Source organism: Rhipicephalus sanguineus, chromosome 10, assembly GCF_013339695.2.
Source record: "Rhipicephalus sanguineus isolate Rsan-2018 chromosome 10, BIME_Rsan_1.4, whole genome shotgun sequence".
Taxonomy (NCBI): Eukaryota; Metazoa; Arthropoda; class Arachnida; order Ixodida; family Ixodidae; genus Rhipicephalus; species Rhipicephalus sanguineus.
In genome coordinates this window covers 111,583,124-111,605,726 of record NC_051185.1, presented here as the reverse complement: position 1 = coordinate 111,605,726, position 22,603 = coordinate 111,583,124, and the positions used below count along the sequence as shown (strand labels likewise).

The following is a 22,603-nucleotide window of genomic DNA, read 5'->3' as shown; positions in this document are numbered from 1 at the left end:
CATAGTATACCGCTGCCGAATCGTACCCAGTATGTCCGGTCACCTGTTACCACAGTGAGACCCTTTACCGTAAGAATTACCGTAGATTAAAGCATACTTGTTAGCGTACCGTGTGCCAACAAAACGTAGATATTTGCTACTTAAAACGCCTTGCTGTCGATTCCATGTTCGGGCAACACGACCTAGATTATTGGCCCGGGCCTCTGTCGGGCCCGATCTGAGGTCGGGCCGGGCCGGGGATGTGAAATTTTTTCTCGGGTTCGGGCCGGGCCGCACACCAACGTTGCACCGAATATCAACATGATTCCACTCCACACGTGAAGTCAGTCTTGCCTCGAAACTTTCTGCTCACCTTTATCTTTCCTGCTCAAATAAGTGCTTCAGAGTGCTGGTACTGCAATCAGCTCGGTTCTCCGCAGCGCCAGATATCCGACTCCGCAGATCCATCAGGGGAACTGGAGAGGGCACCTGCATAAATAAATAAAAGATCTTTCCCTAATTCTTACACCGCGAAAGGTGCCGGACTTTTCGGCGCGCATCGTACTAACGCGCACTCCAACCTTTTTAGTCAATATCCCGGGGGAATGCCGTCAGCTTATCAACAAAGTGAGAGAGCTCATACATGTTGACTCGTCGTCGAGCCGCAGTTTTCGTGTATAGCGGTCTTAGAATGGCTCTGTATAACGCAATCTAAATCGAAATAATCAAACTGCGTGACAAATGCTCGATTAGGCGACCTCAAACGCCCGCCGAGTGTCGAAAAAAAGGATCGCGTTTCAACCGCCGTGCACCTCAGTAGATTAACCCGGCAAACGCTCTGGCGTTAAACACTTCTGTCGTATAAGGCGTCACTGCCGACTACGGCGCCAGGAGATGGCACGTGCTCGGCGGCCGCCTCAGCGAAGACGACGAAGAGGAAATAAAGAATGAGGAACGAATGTTTCCTTTGATGTGCCTTAATTGATATGCACGACACAACATATTTTGGCGACGAAGATTTACGAGCCTATGTGCTACCGGTCTGACCTTCATCTTCGTGAGTGTTGTACGTACGCCTGTCGTCCTCTACGATGAGTGTTTCTGGACTACAACCACCACCCCCGTTCCTGCCGTCACCTGGACACCCGGTCATCCCTTGGGAGCAATGGATACAAGCCTTCAAGAATTACATGGTTGCTTCGGGCGCCTCCGACCTACCTGCTGGGACTTGCAGGTTTCTACTCCAAGTTCATCCCCCATTTTTCTGACGTTGTGGAGCCAATGCGTGCCTTGCTTCGAGGAAATGCACCTTTCGTTTGGACTGCGGCAGCACAAGGCAGTTTGGAGCGACTGAAAGCTCTTCTAACATCTTGCGAGGTTCTTCATCTTTTCGATCCTCACTTACCGGTGTACGTCACGACTGATGCCTCAGGATATGGATTAGGTGCGGTACTTCAGCAAGATAACGGAACCTCACTGCAAACTGTCGCGTTCACCTCGCGTACCCTGCAGCCACATGAACGGCAGTACTCAGTTGGCGAACGCGAGGCTCTTGCCTGCGTCTGGGCTTGCGAACATTGGCACGTTTACCTGTGGGGGAGACCTTTCATCTTACGGACTGACCATGCGGCATTGGTTACGCTTCTTTCAACGAAAGGTACCGGTCACCGTCCATTAAGGATTGCGCGCTGGTCCTCACGGTTGCTGTGCTACAACTACACCGTGGAATACAGAAAGGGTAGCGAAAACGTCGTGGCTGACGCTCTTTCCCGGCTGCCCGTACAGAGTTTACTCCGCGATGCACCCGAAGAAGAATTCATATGCTTCCTGTCTCCAGTCGTTACCATGCAAGAGCTTCAAGAAGCCAGTGCCAACGACCCCGCTCTCTCTCAAGCCAAGCACTTCACGATTACTTCTTGGCCTGACAAAAAATCCTTGTCGAAAGAGCTGCTGGCTTACTTTCATGTGCGAGCTGAACTCTCAGTTGTAAATGATATCTTGTGCCGGGGTGAAAGGATTGTCGTGCCAGCGTCTATGACACGCCGTTTTATGGATCTGGCCCATGAGTCACATCCAGGCATTAGTCGCACCAAAGCTCGCCTGAGAGAGTCCTATTGGTGGCCGTGCATGGACAGTCACATTGAAGAGCTTGTGCGCACATGTGTGATTTGCCAGTCCTGTGACAAGTCTGCACGTACCTCTGCAGCGCCAATGCAACCCGTTCCTCTTCCTGACAAAGCTTGGGAAAAAGTTGCAATCGACATCGTAGGACCTTTCACGCAAGCTTCAGCCGACTGCCGTTTTGCCATTACAATCATTGACTATTACAGCAAGTGGCCTGAAGTGGCTTTCGTAAGAGACGCGACCACACCTACAGTGAAGAAATTCTTACTTGAACTTTTTGCACGCGAAGGATACCCACGTGGTCTCGTATCCGATCATGGGCCACAGTTTTCATCAGCAAATTTTGAAGAATTTCTCGCAGAACGGGGAATCAAGCATTACAACTCTTCTGTGTACCACCCGCAAGCTAACGGCTTGGTGGAACGATTCAACAGGGTATTGAAGTCATACATACAACTGGCTCTGTTTGAACGCCGTGATATAAAAATAGCCATGCTTGATTACCTGCAAATATATCGATGTACGCCTCACGCGACAACTGGTGTTGCGCCCGCTGTACTTCTTCATGGACGCCAACCTCGAACAAGGCTCGACATAGTGGGCATGCCCGACAAATGCTTCAGCACGGACCCGTCAAGGGCGATTGAGCAGTTGCGAGAGCGCGTGAAAAACAAGCAAACCAGGTCGAAGAGCTATACAGATGAAAAACGCGGAGCCAAAGAACCAAACTTCGCCGTTGGTGATTACGTGCGGGTTAAATTATCTGCCATTCCTGGGAAGCTATCTTCACAGTTCTCCGCGCCCAAGAAGATCGTTGAAAAGCGTGGACCAGCCTCGTACTTGTTGGAAGATGGACGAGTGTGGAACGCGTCCAAGTTAGCTGCTGTTCACCCTGCAGCTGTCAGCAAAATGAGATCAGGCACATCTGCTGTTATGAACTGGTCACCGGCATCCACTCAATCGTCTGGTACAGTTATGGGTGATCTATCGCATCCTGGCACGTCAAGAGAGGATAATCATGAAAATGCGGACTCTCCTGAACCACTCGCAGCAGACAGTGCGCAAGTTTCACCCAATATGTCGGGATCTCAAGCGCGTATTAGAAGGAGCACTCGTAAGAAGAAGACACCGCAGAAGTTCAAGGACTATATTAGGTAGCAACTTTTTTTTTTTTTTTTTTTCGCAAAAGGGGATATGTCGTATAGGCACCGTACACTGGCCAGAGGGAGCTGCGTTGCTCGCACTGGCCCGTCCCAAGTTCACTGGCATTGGCCGTTAGGGGCACGCAGAAAACAGACGCGCGAACGCGTCCCCCGTGTATCCCGGCCGCAGTCCGCCTACTCATTCAGAGAGGGAGACGCGCACATCGCGTTCCATTTTGAGCAACCCCGTCTCATTATTGAGTTTTTTGTCCGCTAGGTTTTGCGTTCTGGCGCTGCAGTCGCACTGGAAAACTCGACTGTACGGTGCCTATAAGGCGTCACTGCCGACTACGGCGCCAGGAGATGGCACGTGCTCGGCGGCCGCCTCAGCGAAGACGACGAAGAGGAAATAAAGAATGAGGAACGAATGTTTCCTTTGATGTGCCTTAATTGATATGCACGACACAACAACTTCTACATCAGACGACATCGCCTCCTCATTTCAGCCCTCAACGCGCCTTTAATTGCGGCTATCATTTTCCGATACGGCAAAATCGTGAAAGAAAAACGAAGGACCTACCTCGCATTCAACTGCCATCTTTCCCGCGCTGACGATTTGCCGAGCCTCTGAGCAAAACAAAAACGTTGCCCGAGCCGTTAACCTAGGGAAAACAGCGATTCACAGAAGCACCTAGAAAGTACCTAAAGTTTGAAGAAGAGAGATCCCTAACACTGCAAATTGTACCTTTTTTTCTTTTTTCGCGCATGCGCAGAACGGGGATCAGAGCGCGCGTGAATGTCAGGTCCTAGGTACCTAGCTTTCGAACACAAAATACTACAAACGCGTTTTGAACGCGCGAGAATTGACGCGGCGTGTGTGCGCTAAGATGACAGCGGCCGACCTGGCACTTTTGAAGTCGTGGCTCGAGGAGCTGTCACCGGCCCAACTCTGGACCCTGGACGACGCTTTCGTTCCTTGGCTACCGCCGCTGCAAAACAGCACGCGTCGTCGTGCTGTCAGCGACATCATTCGCGCTTTAAAACGCATTGATGCCCCGAGACAACGGCTGCAGTACCTCGCTTGGCTACACTGCTGGTTGCTGCCGCGCAGAAGTATTCGGCCGTGGTACGCTATTCGCTTCCAGAAAGCTGAGGTTCTCTCCGACTTTCGCCGGGTGCTTTCACGCACGGCGTCGGTGCTGCGCTTTGACGGTTGCGAGGTGACGCTAACGTGGACCCTGGACGAGGGCACCGTCTTCGCGTGCCTGCTCGTAGAGAGGCTGCAGAGCCTGTCTCCCGACCACGAGGCGTACTACGTGGCCCTGTGGCCCGGGCTGCCGCTCGTGACCATGTTTGCCCCGGAGCAACGCTCAGTGCGCCGCTTGCGACTGGCTTTACACAGGGCGACGGTAGGAGCACCGATGCAGGAACTGGACGTGCCGAACGGGGACCTCGAGGTGGTCTTCCACGCCTGCTGCTCGTCGCACTTGATGATACAGGTACAATGCCCGAACGCATAGTTTTGCGCAGCGCTGCCTCTCTGAGGGAAGAATCGCTTATGATCATCATGCAGTGTGCGTACAGGTCCATGAAAAACTCTTGAAATTGATAAGTATACGTATTCAAGGCCCTTAAAAGTCGTCTATTTATTATAGACCTCGTGAGCTGGTATGGTGGCGTAAGGTCCCTATATTTATAAAGGTAGCGACAACTACACGCGCGCCCTCTCGAGGGGTCCAAGGAGCAGCGATAGCAGACGACGCGCCGCTCGCTCCCGTGCATATTGTGGGCGCCTGAAACCGAACTCGGTGCTCGCTTGAACCGCTAAATTATTAATATTTGTGGCCTAAGATGTTCATCAGTTATGAAACTACAGGGACAATAACTTTAACGAGCACGGAGCACGTTAAATATTGAAATAAAACGCGTGCGTTTCCGAAGCAGGTTCCGAGCGGGTTCCCCACAGCAGCAGTCATGCAGGGCATTTATTTTTTTTTTCTTTGCATATTTTGACATTCAGCGTAACTTTAAGAACAGGTGGTGTTTGGGTGAGTTAAAAGTGCTCGTTTTCTAGCTCGAATAAAATAGGCAGGTAGTCAGCGTACTGCTACTCTCGGAAAGTTCATCGGGCACCTAGCGCTCTTGTATTAAGTAGCGCAAAATACGCGCTATTATTGGTTTGACTGTGTTTGTCAGTGTTCGGAAGTCTCCGCGGTTACACGGTATTTTAACTACGCTTATTTTGCTTATACTCTTAGAGATTTACTTAGGAGAAGAGGGGATATTCCTCATGCATTCCTCCCTTAGGAGAAGGGCTGATATTCCTTCAATGCAGTTGCACTGCATTTGAGGAATATCAGCAACTTGAGTACCTTTCAAGATCTAGGAAATATAGCATGCCCACTTGTGCCTCGCCCATTTTAATGTTTAACTGTTTTTAACAACGTGCATTTACCCAAAGCCGTCCCCCTTTTACTACGCCCGCTGCCTCCGTGTCCCGCAGACATAAAGGCACGTTGCAATGTTACCCAATGCCATTTCAAATAAATTTGGGGTATGTATACACGTAGAAGCCCTAAAACCAGACTACAACAAAAAAGCTGTGTTAGGTGGCTTTTTGTAGAGATGCAAGAGAACAAAAGAGTACTTATTGAAAAACTGGGTTTTATTGCATGAATTCATAACAAACTTTTTCTTTGGTAGTATTTTTTTGTGAGCACTGATCCCCCCTCATTCGCTTGCAGGGTGGCTTCCGTTCCTTCTGCCTTGGCAAATCAGCAACGATGTTCGGTGCGGCATATATGGTTTCAGTCTTTTCCTCCCAGCGTCTTGCAATATTATTTATTCGAACATGTCAAAGGCATTCTGGTCCTCTAGGGAATACATTACGCGGAATGCTTCAACGAAGAAGCCCTAATCGATCTCGCACATAGCAGTACGGCAAAACACGCCAAGGTGTGGCAAAAAACTAATCCCTAATGCTCATTTCCCTGTGAGCTTGTAGTGTTGAAGCCACCTCGGTGAGAAAAACAAAGGCAGCTTTATTGGGTTCCGAGCAATTTAATGTTAGAGATACGGGGTGTGACTCTCCATTGACTACTGCGCACAAATCTACGGCATAAAGAATGCCGAAGCAATAATAGTGTTTCTGAGAATGCTCATGCATATGCACGAAAGAAAGCACGCCGGCCAGCCGAAAGGCTGCTTGAAGTTATAACCATTACAAAATCACGTACTTCGCATATCCGGGTGTTTTCTGTGGGCACAAATTTCTTGCGACTGATTTTGTTGGGCCTTCCTTCAGCACATATTTTTCTCACCGCGAGGAACGAAAAGAAAAAAGAAACTTTTTTCTGTCCTCCGCGCGGGGAGGCAACCGAAGGCATAGAGACCCGACATACCAGCACGTCACGCTCCAAACATTAAATTCAAACGCGGAATTCCTGCGTCCACTCAACTTCAGGTGCATAAACGCTTCTAGTTTGCAACAACAATGCGACAGAGGCGCGAGAAGTACTCACTACTCGCTAAAATCACCCCACTCCACGCTTGAAAATACAGTGATCCGTACCTATCGCCGGCACAGCGCTGCCGCCGCTGGACCCTTTGGGCGGGGCGCGAAGGCGAAAAGGTCACTTGTCGCCAACCGACCTATTGCAGGACGCGGCGGCTGGATCAAGGCCTTTCGCTACTTTTGAAAAATAGAGGGACTTTATGGTGGCGCTACTGCTCTCGCCCTCTATCGGGCTAGCGGCGCACTGTTAGGATTGTCGCCTACGGGCCCAACTGCATGTTTCAAGGCTACGGTTGCGGCGGCGGCCGTTCTCCAAAAACGGCTGCCGTAGTTCTTTTTTTTTTCAGTCTGCGTGTCTAAATACGCTGTGCTAACTTATCTTTATTTATGTTTTTCTTCCTGTCTGAAAAACCTCTCAAACTACAGCCGTTTAAAGCTGCCGAAAAACCAGCATGCAGCGACTCTTGTTAACGTAAGCATTCAAAAAAAACTTCGTCCCCTATTCGCCTCAAGCCATTCGAGGAAGACAGGCCCCTCTCAGTCATTCTTTTCGCTGAAAACCGAACTGCGAGCCCTACCAACAAAAAAAAGAAAAGCAGACAAAAGACAGCTGTTTGCGCCGGAAACAAGTTCTTTTCTGTCTCTTGGACACCACGCGGGGAACAGTAGACCACCCCCCCCACCCACACACAAACACGCTCACAACGCACGCAGACACACTTCACAGACAGTGAGACTGCAAGCGAGCGCCCATCAGTTCGTCTGGTTGTCGTCTGCTAGGAAAGTGCATCGCCAGCCACGGCCGCCAGCCCGCGCGTGAACGTGAGGACAAGACGCGACGATCGTCTGTTGTTCTGCGGTTTCCGTAGGATTGAAATTGCAATAACGTGTGTTTCAAAAGGAGTTTTTGGTCGCTTGGTACGAAGTTGCACGCGAGTGGTCAGTGTGTGGTCTGAAAGAAGAATTGATGTGCGCGATGGAATCTTCCTAAATTATTGCGAAATGCAGAGTGCAATCGAAAACCGAGGACTACGTCGAACGAGTGGAGGTGAGCTTTTGATTTTTCAGTGCTCTACGTGTGCTGAGCCATACCGAACTGTTTTCGTTCTCAGCGAACAGGACGTGGCAAATTTGTGTCTGATTCCGCACCGGCTGCCCCTGCTCACCGCTCTGGCTGGCAAGAAATCACGCGTGAGAGCAGGAGACGCAGACAGGCCCATTGCCTTTCTAGGTGGCCGTTGTCAGCCTGCTATCTTCCTATTTCTTTGTGACCTTGTAAGCTTGTGTATACATTTAAAATAAATAATAAAAGGCGAAAAAAAAACGCACGAAAGTGGGGGCACTTATGTACGGAATTCGAGGCGTTGCTTACGCAGCCCCGCACAGCTGCGGTAGACTTGTCTTTCATTTTCGTCTGACTTCTGAGGTAACCCGCTGAATTTTAAAGCTAGTTGCTTCCGAACGGTGTTCCTACAGCTCTTGTGCCAGCCATGCACGCCGAAGTACGAAAAAGTACCGGACTACTGCGACGTTTTTACGTCCTTTCGGCGAGGAGCCCTGCGTTTCTACCATGACTGCGCGCCCGGGAGCAACAAACGACAATCCTGCGCTGCCTGTTCGGTTCAAAGCTGCAGCGCACTAGGCCTATAGACAGCACAGCATAGGTCGGCAAAAATTGTGGAGCCCACTCAGACTCTCTCATAAAATATATTTTGCCCTTCGAGCTCACTCGACTCACCAAAATTTTCCTCAAATGGACTCACTCGGACCTAGCTTTACTGAAATTTTTCTCAGTCGGACTCACTCGCACTCAAACTCGCCAAAATATTACTCACTCAGACTCACGGCTCTATCTGAGTCTGCGCGAGTTGACTCATGAGTCCGTTAGCGTATAATTGGCTTTTTTGACCATGCTGTCAATGCTCTTCAACACCAATATCTCTCATATTTGGTGCTCTACTTGGTGGCTTTTGATCTCGAACCTTCAAATATGAGTTATCAGTGGTTGTGATCCAGTAAGGACATTTTTACTGGAAGTGGTGACTCACACAAGATACTTTTCAACCTGCCCCCCCCCCCCCCCCCCCCCCCGCTGTTCTACGTAGCTCACACCTCTGATTAATAAATATTGAGCTAGCGTATGAACGCTAGTGCTTTGAAGTATTTGTCAGTCGGTGGGAGTATAAACGGTGAGCTGACACAAGGCTGATAGTATTGAAGTTGTGTAGGTATAACCATAGGTCGGCAAAGCAATGTGGAGTTCACTCAGACTCGCTCAAGAAATGTATTTTGGGCTTAGGGCTCACTCGGACTCGAGCTCACCAAAATATTACTCGCCCGGTATCACTCAGACTCACGGCTCGATCTGAGTCTGAGTGAGTCGACTCATGAGGGAGTTTGCCGACCTATGCAGTACAGGCAGCTGTCTGATATTGATCATGTGACCTGCTCACTGTGTTACATCAGCATTCATCTGACAAACTGCATTGTAAAACAGTATGCTGGCGTGCGTTTGCACGTCCTGCTACAAGTGTCTTGCACAAAACGTGAAACTACACCATTGATGGAGGCGGAGACACCTATTGTTGCCTTCTTCTTCTTTCTCAGTTTACCCCTGATGACACATATGCTGATTTGCACCTTTCTTTTTATATTGAGCGAGTAGTGCACAGAGCAAAGCTACTGATGTTTGCTTGATATCTGCCAAAGTAATCAGCAACTCAACAAATATCCAGCCTGTATGGGGTCTTTTTCCAAAGTTGTTTCTGGCACTGGCATGACTCTGTAGGAGTACACTCTTGAACGCCTGGGTTCGATTCCAGTTCAAACCCTGTTTTATAAGGTCATGCTTGAAAGGGCATGTCAGTTTCTGTACCACACACGACATTTTTCGAGGCCAGCATCTGATAATGCACTAAAAGCTTTCGCCTTAATAACAATGTGTGCAAGGTGACCCAGGTCCCCTCTTACACTTTCCCCAGTAAGAAGAGAAACATGAAAAGTACAAAATGATAATAAAATAAGTTTAGGAAATCTTGGTGAGATCAGTGGAACCAGTTTCACTTTACAAAGGCATGATGTTTTGAGAATGAACATAGCCGAATGGACTGCATAATGACCCAAAATTGCAGCTTTAACTCTCCAGTAGAAAGTAAGCGGGGACTTTCTGACAGCCATTTGTCATGTCAAAAAGAAATAAGTGGGGGGAAAGAATGCAGGCTTTCGCAAGAGTAGCAGTTTGGGCTTGGTACACTATGACGTTCTGGTCCTACCTTCCAAAATCGACCTTTGTTTCCTTTTACTCTGAGTTGCACTAAACATTCGGAACGTGTGGGCTGTCAATATGCACCTAAGTGCCAAGAAGGAACAGTTGTTTCTTGAAGTGCATATATATATTTCGCCTACCATATATGTCTAGCAGGAAAGCAGTGCAGTACCTTTAGGGAACATGAAAAGAAGTTGTGCAGGGTGTGATTGGCCAGAGATGCCAGCTTTTCTTCAGGAGCAAGCCGGGTTGGCTTGCACCCTGTACTTCTTGTTTTGTTATTTGCCTTAAACTTAACATGCTACCTCTACACATGAATTCTTTGCACTTAAAAAAAAATTGCGCCATATCCACGGAATGAATGATGATAAGTGGGCGAAGCTCGAGAGGGGGAGATCATCGGTAAAACTGTAACCCTCCCGTGAAAGTTCGCCCATTACATCATTAAGAAAGACGTGAGACTATGTGCGTATATACAAATCAACTTTTATTTTGTGCTTTTATTTTGTTCGTCTACTGTCTACAGCCACCTGCTCCATCCGGTGACTCGCTGCGAAAGAGGAAGCGCGTCAAGAGCGATTGCCTTTTATTGCGTCAGTCACGTGCGAGTGACGTCATGACGTCACTCACACTAGCGCCACCTGCTGAGTGAGTCATACAACTAGGTGGTTACAAACCGGTCACAGAGGAAGGACAGACCCACGGCTTAAGGAGCTTCGCCCCTAAAAAAACGTGTCACGTTTACATGAAGCAAACATTATGCTGAAGGATTCACACACGTTGTTACTTAACATTGTTTTATTCATATTTCACACCTATTCATCGTTAGAATATGACTAGAAGGACTCACTCTTCATAGGTGACCAACTCAATAAAAAACAGTACCACGTGAACAGCTTTAACAAATTTCACTAGAAAAAAGAAAAATAAGATTGCGTGAATTGTGTACTGCTAAGCTGCTCTCAGGGAGGCCAGCTAGATAAGATATGTTTACATGAAGATGATAGAATGTAGGGTTAAACTTAACACCACCTGCCTGTTCCATCAGCTCTGCCTAATTTGCAGAGGTTGGCGAATTTATAGTGCTGTGGCTGACTTGCCTCCTGTCGAGGGTAATGAAGAGGCATCGTGAGTGCACACACATGGAGCAATGCACTTGAGACACAGAACTTCAAGGGTGTCAGTGCATCGGATTTGGTAACCTTGGAAGGGCGCCATCTTTGTTCACTCGTCTAAACCCTTTTTTAAATGTGCATACAATTTCAGCCTCATGACCCCCCCATGTTGCCCAATGCTTTTGTGGCAATGTAGACTTAGTGCCAGAAACCTCTGGCCCATGGATCCCCAAGCTCTTGCCTTCTTTTGTACTCTCCCTGCTTTCTCCTCTTTATCAGCTGCACAAAGGCACCCTCACCTGGTTAGGACAGTCGCTTTGGGAGTGTGGGGGCCCAGCTTCAAATCCCGCTCCGCCAAGAAAATGTGTTTTGTTTTATTCATGTATTTCTTTATTCACCAGGAATTCTTTTTCCAATGCATTTGTTTCTTCTCTCACTCCATAGAGAGTGCAAGAGGTTTTACTTTAATGCTTTGAAGAGCCCCTCGGATAATTCTTAACAGTAGAGATGTTTAAGCCAGCCGTAAATTGGTGCCCACTGAAAACCACAGGTGGGTATGCGCCGCAGAAATTAGGCAAGCCCCACTACAGAGTACGGCACGCGTGAGTGTTAAATGAACACTCTGCTTGCGAAGCAGAGCACGTGAAAGGGGGAGAAAGAAACAGACACTCAGAAGAGATAGAAAAAACAGAGCAAGACCGAAAGAGAAATAAAGAGAATAAATAAACAGAGAGAAAGAAGCAGAGAGACAGTGAAAGATAGAAGAAAGATGGAAAGAGCCAGAAAGAAATAAAGACAGAATTAGAAAGAAACAGGAATACAACAAACATAGAGAAAGAAAGAATGAAGAGAAACAAGGAAGGGGGCTTCCTTCAGGCTTGGCACCACTAGTGCGAAGCTGCCATATTTTTTTTTTATATTTCAAAGTTTCGAATGTGGTCGCGAACAGTGCTAGGTGCGGCAGCACTAAGATCCTTGGGTTCACCACTTATTCCAAGAAACAGTCCCTTCTCCTCTCCGGGCGTTTCACTAATCCCCAGCATTATTGACCGCGACGTCACCATTCACGTCTGGTCATGTCATCCGCAAAAAGAACCTCTGCTCGCAGGTACACGCATATGTGCCGCCCTTCCTCCTTGCATGGCGAGGAGGAACACTCGGCCAGGAGGAGAGATGAGCCAGAGCTTAGCGAAGCAAAGAGCAAAGGGAGCTGCTTTTGGATCATCAGTCTCAGTGCGTGCGTTTGCTTGAAATGTTTAAAATAATAGTGAAGGTGTTTTAGGGCCCATTGAAGCCAGGTGTCTTGAAACAATTATGTTTAATGTAGAGGTCTCTCAAATGGAAAGCTATCACTCACTGTTCAAGTTTGTGATAGCAATACGATAATCGGACGCTTGCAGCCTAGAAAAATACAAGCTTCACCCATGGCCATTGCTGTGCCACCCAAAGAGAATTTGTATAGATGATCCATCCAATTAAGTTCTCTGATTTTCGTGGTATACACTTGTGTCGCTGGTTTCGTGTCGTATACTCAAGTGTCCTGACAAATTTTGTCAGAAATTATGAGACCAATACTCAGACAGGCAGAATACTTGGTACACAAATGATGCACTTTTATTTTATGCTCAGTATTTACATTAGCAGAAAGTATTTAGTGCTTTGAATGGAAGCCAGCTGGAATAACTCACTTGCACAGGTGAAGGGCAGTAATGCAACAGTTCTTTGGCCTGTTTTTATTTTTAAGTCGTAAGCGACTATAGAAAGTTGCTCTCCAAATGCCTAACTTAACATTGAAGTTGTCAGAAAGTCATGACGCAGAACATATTTTTCTGCTGTTGTTTTACAGTAAAATTGGGTATGGTTCAGTGTGACTGACAGACTGGGTATTGAAACGAAATTAACAAAGCTGCACTCATTGTTTTGGGCCAGACTTGCATCTGACAACCACAAAAGTTGCACAACTGAAGCCGGCCAGTCATTTGGTGCATTCTGTGCGCTAAAATAAGTACTTCATAAAAACAAGTATGGTGTAGCAGTTCATTAAAAGTGCCCTTTCATTTTCTGTTACATTATGCTAGGGCCTATAATATATATATTGACACACACGGGTTGAAACCGCTGAAACAGAACTTTAACTTAACCCTTTCGCTACTGCTGACGAGTATAGTCGTCATGAAATTTTTTAACAAAATGACTGATGACGACTACACTCGTCATCAACAAAAGTTGTTTCCACACGGAACCAATGAACACTGTACACATCATGCTTGTGTTTACTGACACTAGATGGCCACACTTGTCCATGTTGGGCCATTTGTGTCTTCACTCTCATTTTATTGCCATTTTTCATTGTATTGCCATGCCGTGAAGCCACCTTCGAGTTATTTTTTACACGCTTAGTGAAATAAAGGAACCCCATTGAATCGAAAGAATGGTACCATTTTATTCAGAAGAAAAAGCTCTATAAAATGAGTGAAAAAAAATGTTTTCATTAATTTTGGCACGTTTTTCTTCTTTTCTTACGATAACTAAAGGGTTAAAGGACATCAAAGGCAAGTATAAGGCCGGCTTAGATTGTTGAAATAGCATTCCAGAAATATTGTAGTGCTTGTTTCGTGCCTAATTTGAAAGAAAATCATGTTTTAGTGATTCACATATCGTTAGCACAATTCAAACCACACCCGCCACCGAGAACAGCCTTCTGACATAGAACTTGCCATGCACACCCTTCCCTTACTTCCCAAGAGCCGGCGAAGACGGAACTTGCGTTGTTCTTGTGGATAACCATCAAGAATTCTTTTTTGCGTGAACCAGAATGAAATGCACACGTTGCATTTTATTCTGTCTTGCAATGCTCTGAAATGTTCTTTTTTGTGATGGTTAGTTTGAGTAGTTGTGAGTAAATGTACTAAGGCCCTAGAACGTCATCAGGCTTGTGTTCCAGAATTTCACACTGGTGATGCAAATCGTGTCCTGAATTTACCTGAATTTCTCGATTACTAAAGCACTGCTGTGTATATATTGACGTTTTAGATGTTCTCAAGCATTAACCATTCACTCTGACATAAAATGTTATTTTTTTTGCCAATCGTGTTCCTTTAAAGGAATAATGACACAATTTTGAGGCATCCCAAAAGGGACATTTATTGTTTTCTTGGCGTGCACTGTTAATGCTCTGAACACGCCAGAGCCAGGAAACACGTGCAAAATATTTTAGTTTGATTTTAAAGTTTTCGCCACCCAGCATATGCAAACCAGGCCCACTACAGTGGACATTATCTCGTGGAGTCAACACAGTTCGTTGAACTTACAAATACGGCTGGCTACATGCAGCCAAAATTACCGAAATCTTGTTGGGGTCACTGGATGACAATTCGCTTATCGTTGTTGATGTGTATCATGTGTAGTTGAGAGCAGACAACAGGGCTGCTGCTGGTACTTCAAGAGCTGCCCCCACGTGACTTGGATGTACATCATACTGCGTTCACATGTCACTGTGAGACCGCTCCCTCGATATCAAAACCGAAAGTGTTTTTTAGGGTATTGCTATTAAAAATGCATTCCATATGTTCCGAGGCACCACGGTACTCTTTTAAGTGCGTAGCACTTTAGGGGCCCGGCTTGTCAACCATCCACTGTATCATGTCGCATGGTCACGCAGCGGTCAGTACAGGTCTAAAACAAGGTTAACAATGCCCAGTACCAGTGCAAAATAAACTAACAAGGTCTAAGATAACATAAACCACAGAAATAACCAATAATTAATCGTGATGGTAAGCGTTTAGCATTGAGTCCGTGATGCGTTTATTAAAGAACTAGCACAGGTGTAGCGACCAGCAGCCTGAAACGTAGCAAGCATGACCACCAACAACCGTCCTCATCTCCATCTTTTTCTGGCCCTCCTGTCTGCGCCCTGTTCATTCTGCAATCACAATAATTTACCTAAAATCACGAAAAACTCTTCTAAAACCTCTCGGCAATCGCGCGATTGCCAAGGCGGTGGCAAGTGCATGATTGCCAAGGTAATTACTGGGTTGCCCGTGCTATGCGCTTTCTCAGGTTTCACGGTAGTGAAGCTGCATTAAGCGCAGGATTTAGGACTACGCCAAGACCTACATTAACCACAGAATTAGCACTGGATTAGAGCATAATTAACACTACATTAAGTGCTGGATCCAGAGTTTCTTTAGGGTCATTGACACTAGTGTTTTTATTTAGAGCAACAACAAGAAAATTTCTTAAATTCGTGCCTGTACTCCCTTGAAGGGATACTGAACGAAATTTTTGCCACCAAGATTTTCAGCCTAATTGAAAGATTGGCTCCTGAAATTGGTAGACACAACGTTCATTTCAGGCAGAAACTAGCGGGAAATAATGAGTTTGATGCGTTTTTCACAAACTGCCGCGCCGTAAACTAGACGAGGTGACGTTTAGCGTATCTGGAAACGGGCATGCCAACCATGCCAGCTGTGGCCAGAGTCTTTCAACCCGCTCTGCTCCCACTAAAGTTCCTAGAAGCAGTATGAATGGCAGCAAACAATGCTCTAGGGTGGGGCACTGTAACGAGCTGTATTACAAGACAGAGCTCTAAATGATACGATCGTGTTTGTGTCCTTTCCGTTGCATTAGTAACTTGTTCTCTATGGTAGGGAGTAAGATTAAAGCAAGATCTCCAACTTCTAACTGACGGTTCTTGCTCCCCCGATCATAGTATTGCTTTTGAGTTTTCCTCGCTTGTGACAGGTTCTCATGGGCTAATTGCAACGTCTTCTCAAGACGATCTATAAGATCCAAGACGTAACCATACATTGTTTTCACTTCATCACTGATGTGTTCTCCCATCCATATCTCTTTCAATATACAGAGAGGGCCTCGAATATATGTCCCATAGATAAATTCGGACGGTGAGAATCCCATGCTGGTTTGGGGTACCTCTCGGTATGCAAAAAGAAGTGGTGTGAGCAGCCAATCCCATGATTTCGGATCCTTTTGACATAGTTTGCGCAGCATCTGTTCCAGCGTGCCATTAAACCTTTCAACCATCCCGTTGCACATAGGGGGGTGGTGTGTCGAACTGAGATGTTTGATGGATAACAAGTCATTGACTTCTCTCGTGAACTCGTACATGAAGCAAGGTGCGTGATCGCACAGAACCTCACGGGGAAATCCAGTGCGCGAAAACATTTCCAACAGGCCCTCTGTCACAGTCACTGAATCAATAGCAGGCAGGGCCACTGCGTCAAGATAACGTGTCGCGAAGTCAACCATTGTCAGAATGTATCAGTTACCCCTATTAGAGACTGGTTTCAAGGGTCCAATAATGTCTACTGCCACTCGCTTGAATGGTGTGTCAATCAACAGCGTTTGGCCAAGTGGTGCCTTGCCTACTTTGCTTTTCGGGTACGTTCTTTGGCACGTATGACAAGATCGAACATATCTTTAACTTTTTCCTGGACTCTAGGTCAATAGAACGATCCTAGCACCCGATCAGTCGTTCTTTTCGTACCTTGATGTCCCAACATCAGACTTTCGTGTGCCATCTCATGCACTTGGCTGCACAATTTGCTGGGAACCACCACCTGTTTTACCGTTTTGCCAGAGGATAACCGGTAATGGCGGTAGGGTATCCCCTTTTCTGTGGTAAACAAATACTGAGTTGATCCCCTTCCATAATATGCTTGTCCGACTTTGTTTCTGTAGGTATCCAAGGTCTTGTCCTCTGCTGGCGCCGCTTTGAGGTCCTTTCTGGTCACCTTCGAAGTGTCAACTTTGAATGTGGCTGAATCCGGCTGGGACCTTGTGCTCTTGATGCCACTCAGCAAGGGTTTCAAGTGATGACCTTTCTGCTTGTATCTTTTATGTGCTGTGCTGTCCGGCTCTAATTTCAGTACAGCAAGCTTCTCTTTCCATGTTGTATCAGGGTCGTGAGCCTGGCGTGATCCGGGCACATTTCCCATGATAATGTCGTACAACGGGGAAATCGTGCATTTTACGATGCATACGCCTGAAAAGTAGGGTGAAAAAATTTCCACTTTTGCTTCTGGAAGAGCAATTCCATCCGCCAAGAACAATGTCGCTGTGGTTCCCATTAGTGCTCTATCTGGCACGAGGGAACACTGCACAACCATTGTATTACTTCCTGTGTCCCGTAATACTGAGACAGTCTTGCCGAATATGATGCCCTGCAACTTTGGCATCTGATGCTTCGTCACCCTTGGTTCGGTATTCACTGCACTAGCCATATGCTCTTCGTTCTTTTCGTCATCCACCTGCTTGACTTTACTATGGTTCTCCTTTTGCGACCATAAACATGACGCTTTCCGGGTGGTACTCGGTATTTTGGTACATGCTTCGGTGTCGTGCCCAGTTTTACGACAGTACCCACAGTATGGCTGCTTCATCCGAGTGCGGCATTCTGCCGCTCTGTGACCGGTCTTGTCACACAAAACGTCGTGTTGGAGCCTTTGAAGTTGTATTACCGCCTTTTCCTGTCGGTGTGTTGTCCGCTTTGTCACGGAAAACAAGCAAGTTGGTCTCTCGCTGAGCTTCTAAGAAGTTGTCGGCCGCTTCCGCGATCTCTTCAAGCTTGTGGCAGTTTTTCTCTCGCAAAAATAGTGCCACCTTGTCACGACAATTGTTTATGAACTGCTCCGCTACTATGAGATTCCAAATGGATGAGTATTCCTTTTCCGTTTTGTACATCTCAACCCATCTCTCGAAAAAACTTCTTATCCTTGTTGCGTACTGTATGCCCTTTTCACCATCTTGTGGTTTGCTGTGCCAGAATTTTTCACTGTGGTAACCCTCCGCCGGGAAACGAGATCGTTGCAGTAATGCCAACTTGGTTTTGTCGTAATCGAGTGCCTCTTCTGGAGACACGACCAAAGACCTTGAGAGCTTCCCCCCTCAAACACAAACTTAGGGCCATAGCCCACTTGTCATTTGGCCATTCTTGACTGGTAGCAACATTCTCAAATCTCTTTAGGTACGCGTCTAAGTAATCCCGGTTCTCATTAAACCCTCGGATGAAATTGTGAGGATTCACGTTGGAAGATGCTCGAACTGGTCGGCCTTGGTCATCCACCACTGCTTCTCTAATGCCCTGAGCCTCAGCGAGTTGAAGACGCAACTGTACAGCCTTCTCGCATTCCTCCTGAAGTGCCGTTCTAACTCCATCTGCTCCATCTTCTCTTTCCTTGCTTCGCGTTCTGCAGCCCTTCTTGAGCTCGAGCCTCCCGTTCTACCCAAGCCATCAGCTCAGCTCCCTCTAGCCCCATGTGCAACACTAGTGTCGTTAAATCTGTACTCATCTTTGATTGGTCTTTTCTAATCCTAGCGAAATGTAACCAGGGAACACAGCAACTATCAATGCAATAAACTGCTTCATCCTGTCGCCTTGGACGTCAATTTAACAAGCTGTATAACGAGACAACAGAGCTCTAAATGATACGCTCGTGTTTGTGTATGAAGAATTACGATGCCTTAAACGTCATCAGGCAATAACGAGGCTGTTTATGCAATTACACAATGTATTTACAGAAGATTAGAGGGGTCTAATAATTAATCAAGTGAGAAAAAAATAGAACACATGCTTGGACTGCTAGTGCAAGAGTCCGAAGGGCAGAATAAAAAAACACGCATCTTCATAAAGTGAATCATGATGAGTGGGCAAAGCTCTGGGTATCGTATGGGTGAGTAAACATACGTTACCCGAACGATGCCCCATATAATGTAAATTAAGTGACAAATTGACATAAAGAGTCGACAACAAAGCTAGGTCCTAAGGTCCATAATGTCTACGTTGAAGTCGCCGACTAGTATAAAGGGTTTGTACTTGTAGGTGCTTTATATTGTTCTGTCACAATTATGATTGATGTTCGTCTATTGTAAACCTTTCTTTTAATTCACACACATACATATATGTTTCCACTATAGGAACGGTTTTCTGATACCATGACAGCGGACAGTGAGAGTCGGTGACAAAGCGAGGTCCTAAGGTTCATAATGTGTATGTTGAAGTCTCGGACTAGTGTAAAGGGTTTGTGCTTGCAGGTGTTTTATATTGTTTTGTCACAATTATGATTGATATTAGTCTATTGTTAAATCGATTGTTAAAATCACGCATCTCCACGAAGTGAATCATGACGAATGGCCGAGTAGGTGTGTAAGCACGGACGCCGACATACGGATGGATGGACATGTCTCGGCCTTAAGGTGCTTTGCCCCTAAAAGAAAAGAGTTCACCGTAGTGCTAGGTGGCGGTGAAGTGCAGGTGGCAAACTCAACGCTGGGAAGGGATGTATTAGAGAAGCAAGTTGGGCTAGTTGGTGCGTATTGACTACAGACGTAATAGTTAGCGCAAAAAACAATGGACAAGGTGAAGGCAATAGATAAAACTTGGTGTTACGGTACCACGGTCGACACTTGGGTAGCACGGCAGGTGCGGTGCCAGCCGTGGTCAGGAATGGGGCTCACTGCAGAGGTCGTTGACCTGGAGCACGCATGGCGTTTGCCATGCCTATCTCGAACGCTGGCTTGCACTCGCTGCCACTGATGTTGGATTCGCCTGGCGGAAACGTCCTGGCAACGTTTCACCCACGCCAGGTCCGAAGCGCAAGGATGGCTGGTATGGCCTCAGGTGGGAGCCCGCTGAGACCTTGATTCGGCAACCCGACGGGTCTCTGCTCTTGTGCCCTGGTTCTTCAATCTCCAGCCATGTCTGATCACTTCTCCTTTTGCTTCGTACCACCACGTTCCCTGATTTCACTGTGTCATCTTCTTCGATGGTCTCTGTGGCGCGCACTTCAAACACGATTACACCACTTCACCTCACACACGGCCACTTCACTTATCACAGGCACATCTTAGCGCCTTTGTGGAAGGGGAGGGTGGGATGTACATGCGAGCAAGGGAAATAGGAGGGTAGGAAAGTGTGCACCCTGCTTTCGTCGTGGGGACACTTGATGTCTCGGCCGTCTATGCACAATTTCTAGCGTGCAGCCAACTGTTCAAAAATATGTGAAATAAACTCTGCTTATCGGAACAGTCGCACCTTCGGAGTGGGATTTCGGTGTTTTCGACATCTTTTCCTATTTTTTGTACAGTATCCCTTTAACAGAGACAGGTTGAAAATGCTGCAACAGTACTTTAGCTTAGCATATCCTTGTTCATTTGGTTGTGTCACTCGCACGCATGACTCCGTAGCCTCAATTCCACATTTCTCTTGCAGATTGAACCGGGTACACTCGAAGTTCCAGTGGTGAGAAAAGAAGACCCAGGCAGCCTAAAAACCTTGGACGAAGAATCTAAACGACGTCTTGATCATTGGAACGCTGCTCTTGCTGCGTTAGGGCCCTCCCTGAAACCTGCCGACACTTTCTATACGCTTACTAATGGCAAAGGGATCTGGGTGACCTTCGAAGGTCCCAACCTGCTTGACAAGCTGCACAATTTTTATATGCGTGGTTTTGATGGTATCATCAGCATGGCCATGCTGCCAGCTTTCTTCGGAAAGGACCATCACATCGTCGGGAGTGACACTTCTAGTGATTCAAATTAAGTATATATCGGCATTCAGTAAGCTCTTCAACTGTACTGTTACCTCACTCGGTGGCCACTCCACAAGTTCATGCACTAAAGCTTTTTATCACCCATCTCATCAGTACATGAATGATTACAGGATTTGGGGCTGATAATATTGCCACTTAAATGTCACAATGTCAACATGCAAGACATAATTATGGACAGTTGTCTACCACCTAACTCATTCATATCGCCTTATTGGACATAGTCGTGTGGAGGTGGCATGTGCTTGTCCCATATGTGCATTTTAGCAATTGACCTCCTTGTATTTGTGCCAGTAATTGTTATTGCTCTTTACTATTTCATTATTCATGCACAGACTGCAGTAATTGTACTTGTGGCTACATCACATGTCCTACTTTGTTACACCATCTTTTGTTGTCATTCTACTCTGTACAAAGAGGGCTCGCGTGACTTGCCGTATTTTTTTCAATGTCTGCATTCTGATAAATTAGCAAATTTGTGCTGGCTTAACAATGTAATGTTTTAGTACTTCACCACCATTTACCCTCACTGACAAGACTGCTTTGACAGCCCTTATTTATGTGTTGCTTTTGTTAGTACTGAGTGTGCTTTACTGGAGATACCTCTTGTGGCAAACTTTGTCAGGAGCAAGCTTTTTGATTAGCAGATTATTTGATACAATCTTCTGTTCTGTGAAATGTCCCACTAGTAACACTGGCAATAAGCTGCAGTTCTTACAAAACAAACAAGTTCTCCTGGTGTTTGTCCCAAAAGAAGTCGCTGTGTGTGTGTTCTGCCTGTTTCTCTTACATACTCTTCTCATATTTCTGTTGAAAGATATTTTATTACTTTGACAAAAATAAATGTTTCTTAAGGTGCGTGCTTTTTTTCATGGCTAATAATGGCATGCTGACACAGCTTTCTGCCCATAGCTTTCGGTCCCTTTGTGCGATTTGAGCCTCAGTATTTATTTGCTTATTTAATTACCCTCAGGGCGCATAAAGGTGATACGTAGGGGGTGGGCACTATTAACAAAAATGCAGTAATAAATACAACATAAAAATATTCTGCAGATCCCATGCCTTGTGGGAATCGGTTTCATACGAAGCAGGCAGCCAGTAGTTCTATGCTGCATTTTTTGGCTTTGAACCAAGCGTTATAAGGTGGATTGGCTAGTTTTGTAAATGGAGGAGTTGTGTGCACATCGTGGGCTTATCAGGCACACTGACTACACTGGCGTTTAAATGGTAACTTATGGTCTGACGTAGTATCAGCACTGACGTTAGAGCACAGACAATATGTGTTAGCGAAACGAAGTGCACACTACGGTGTGATGATGCGATATCATACGCTATGACATCACACTGCTGTGCAACATTCTACTTAACTTTCGTTAGCGTATTCCTCCAGGGTCAAGCGACGCTTGAATATAGCTTGCTGAATTATAGGAATACAAATGTAGTGTGTATTAGACTGCTATAAAAGTGGAGCCAACACTGGAACCACAATTGACGTTATCCCGACATGATGTCTGTATCATAGGGGTACATATGTAGTGCTTATTGATTTGTTATAAAATTTGATAGCCAGCACTACAATCACAATTGACATTAAATTATGCCTGCATGGGTCTTTTTCCAAAACGGTTTCTAGACCTGGTGTGGCTCTGTGGTAGTATACCCGACTGCCACGCAGAATGTTAGGGTCCAATTCCTGCTGGGATCCTAATTTTTATTCTTTGCATTCGTCAGGTCAATGCTGCCAGTGTCAGTTTTTCTTAACGCTGCTGCATTTAAAGGGGTACTGACACAAAATTTCGCGGCCGAGATAGCCTGCGGGATCGATTCCCATGAACATGCATATATCATCTTAAGAATATCAGCAGCGAATATATTTTGGAAGGTATTTGAAATGAATT

At 46.3% G+C, this 22,603-nt stretch overlaps 1 protein-coding gene across 1 annotated transcript; it reads left to right on the top strand.

The window, feature by feature from the left end:
• The first annotated feature begins 4,132 nt into the window (after positions 1-4,132).
• Positions 4,133-20,858, top strand: LOC119372261 (uncharacterized). The gene is made up of 2 exons (XM_037642740.2): positions 4,133-4,744; positions 20,369-20,858. The coding sequence occupies exons 1-2, from the start codon at positions 4,133-4,135 to the stop codon at positions 20,696-20,698; spliced, it is 942 nt and encodes a 313-aa protein (XP_037498668.1). The 3' UTR covers positions 20,699-20,858.
• Positions 20,859-22,603: the final 1,745 nt, after the last annotated feature.

Excerpts from the sequence above, each read along its gene's own strand:
- LOC119372261 (XM_037642740.2), top strand. The coding sequence starts at position 4,133 with ATGACAGCGGCCGACCTGGCACTTTTGAAGTCGTGGCTCGAGGAGCTG. Across the intron at positions 4,745-20,368 it reads CGTCGCACTTGATGATACAG|ATTGAACCGGGTACACTCGA; the intron begins GTACAATGCCCG and ends TTTCTCTTGCAG.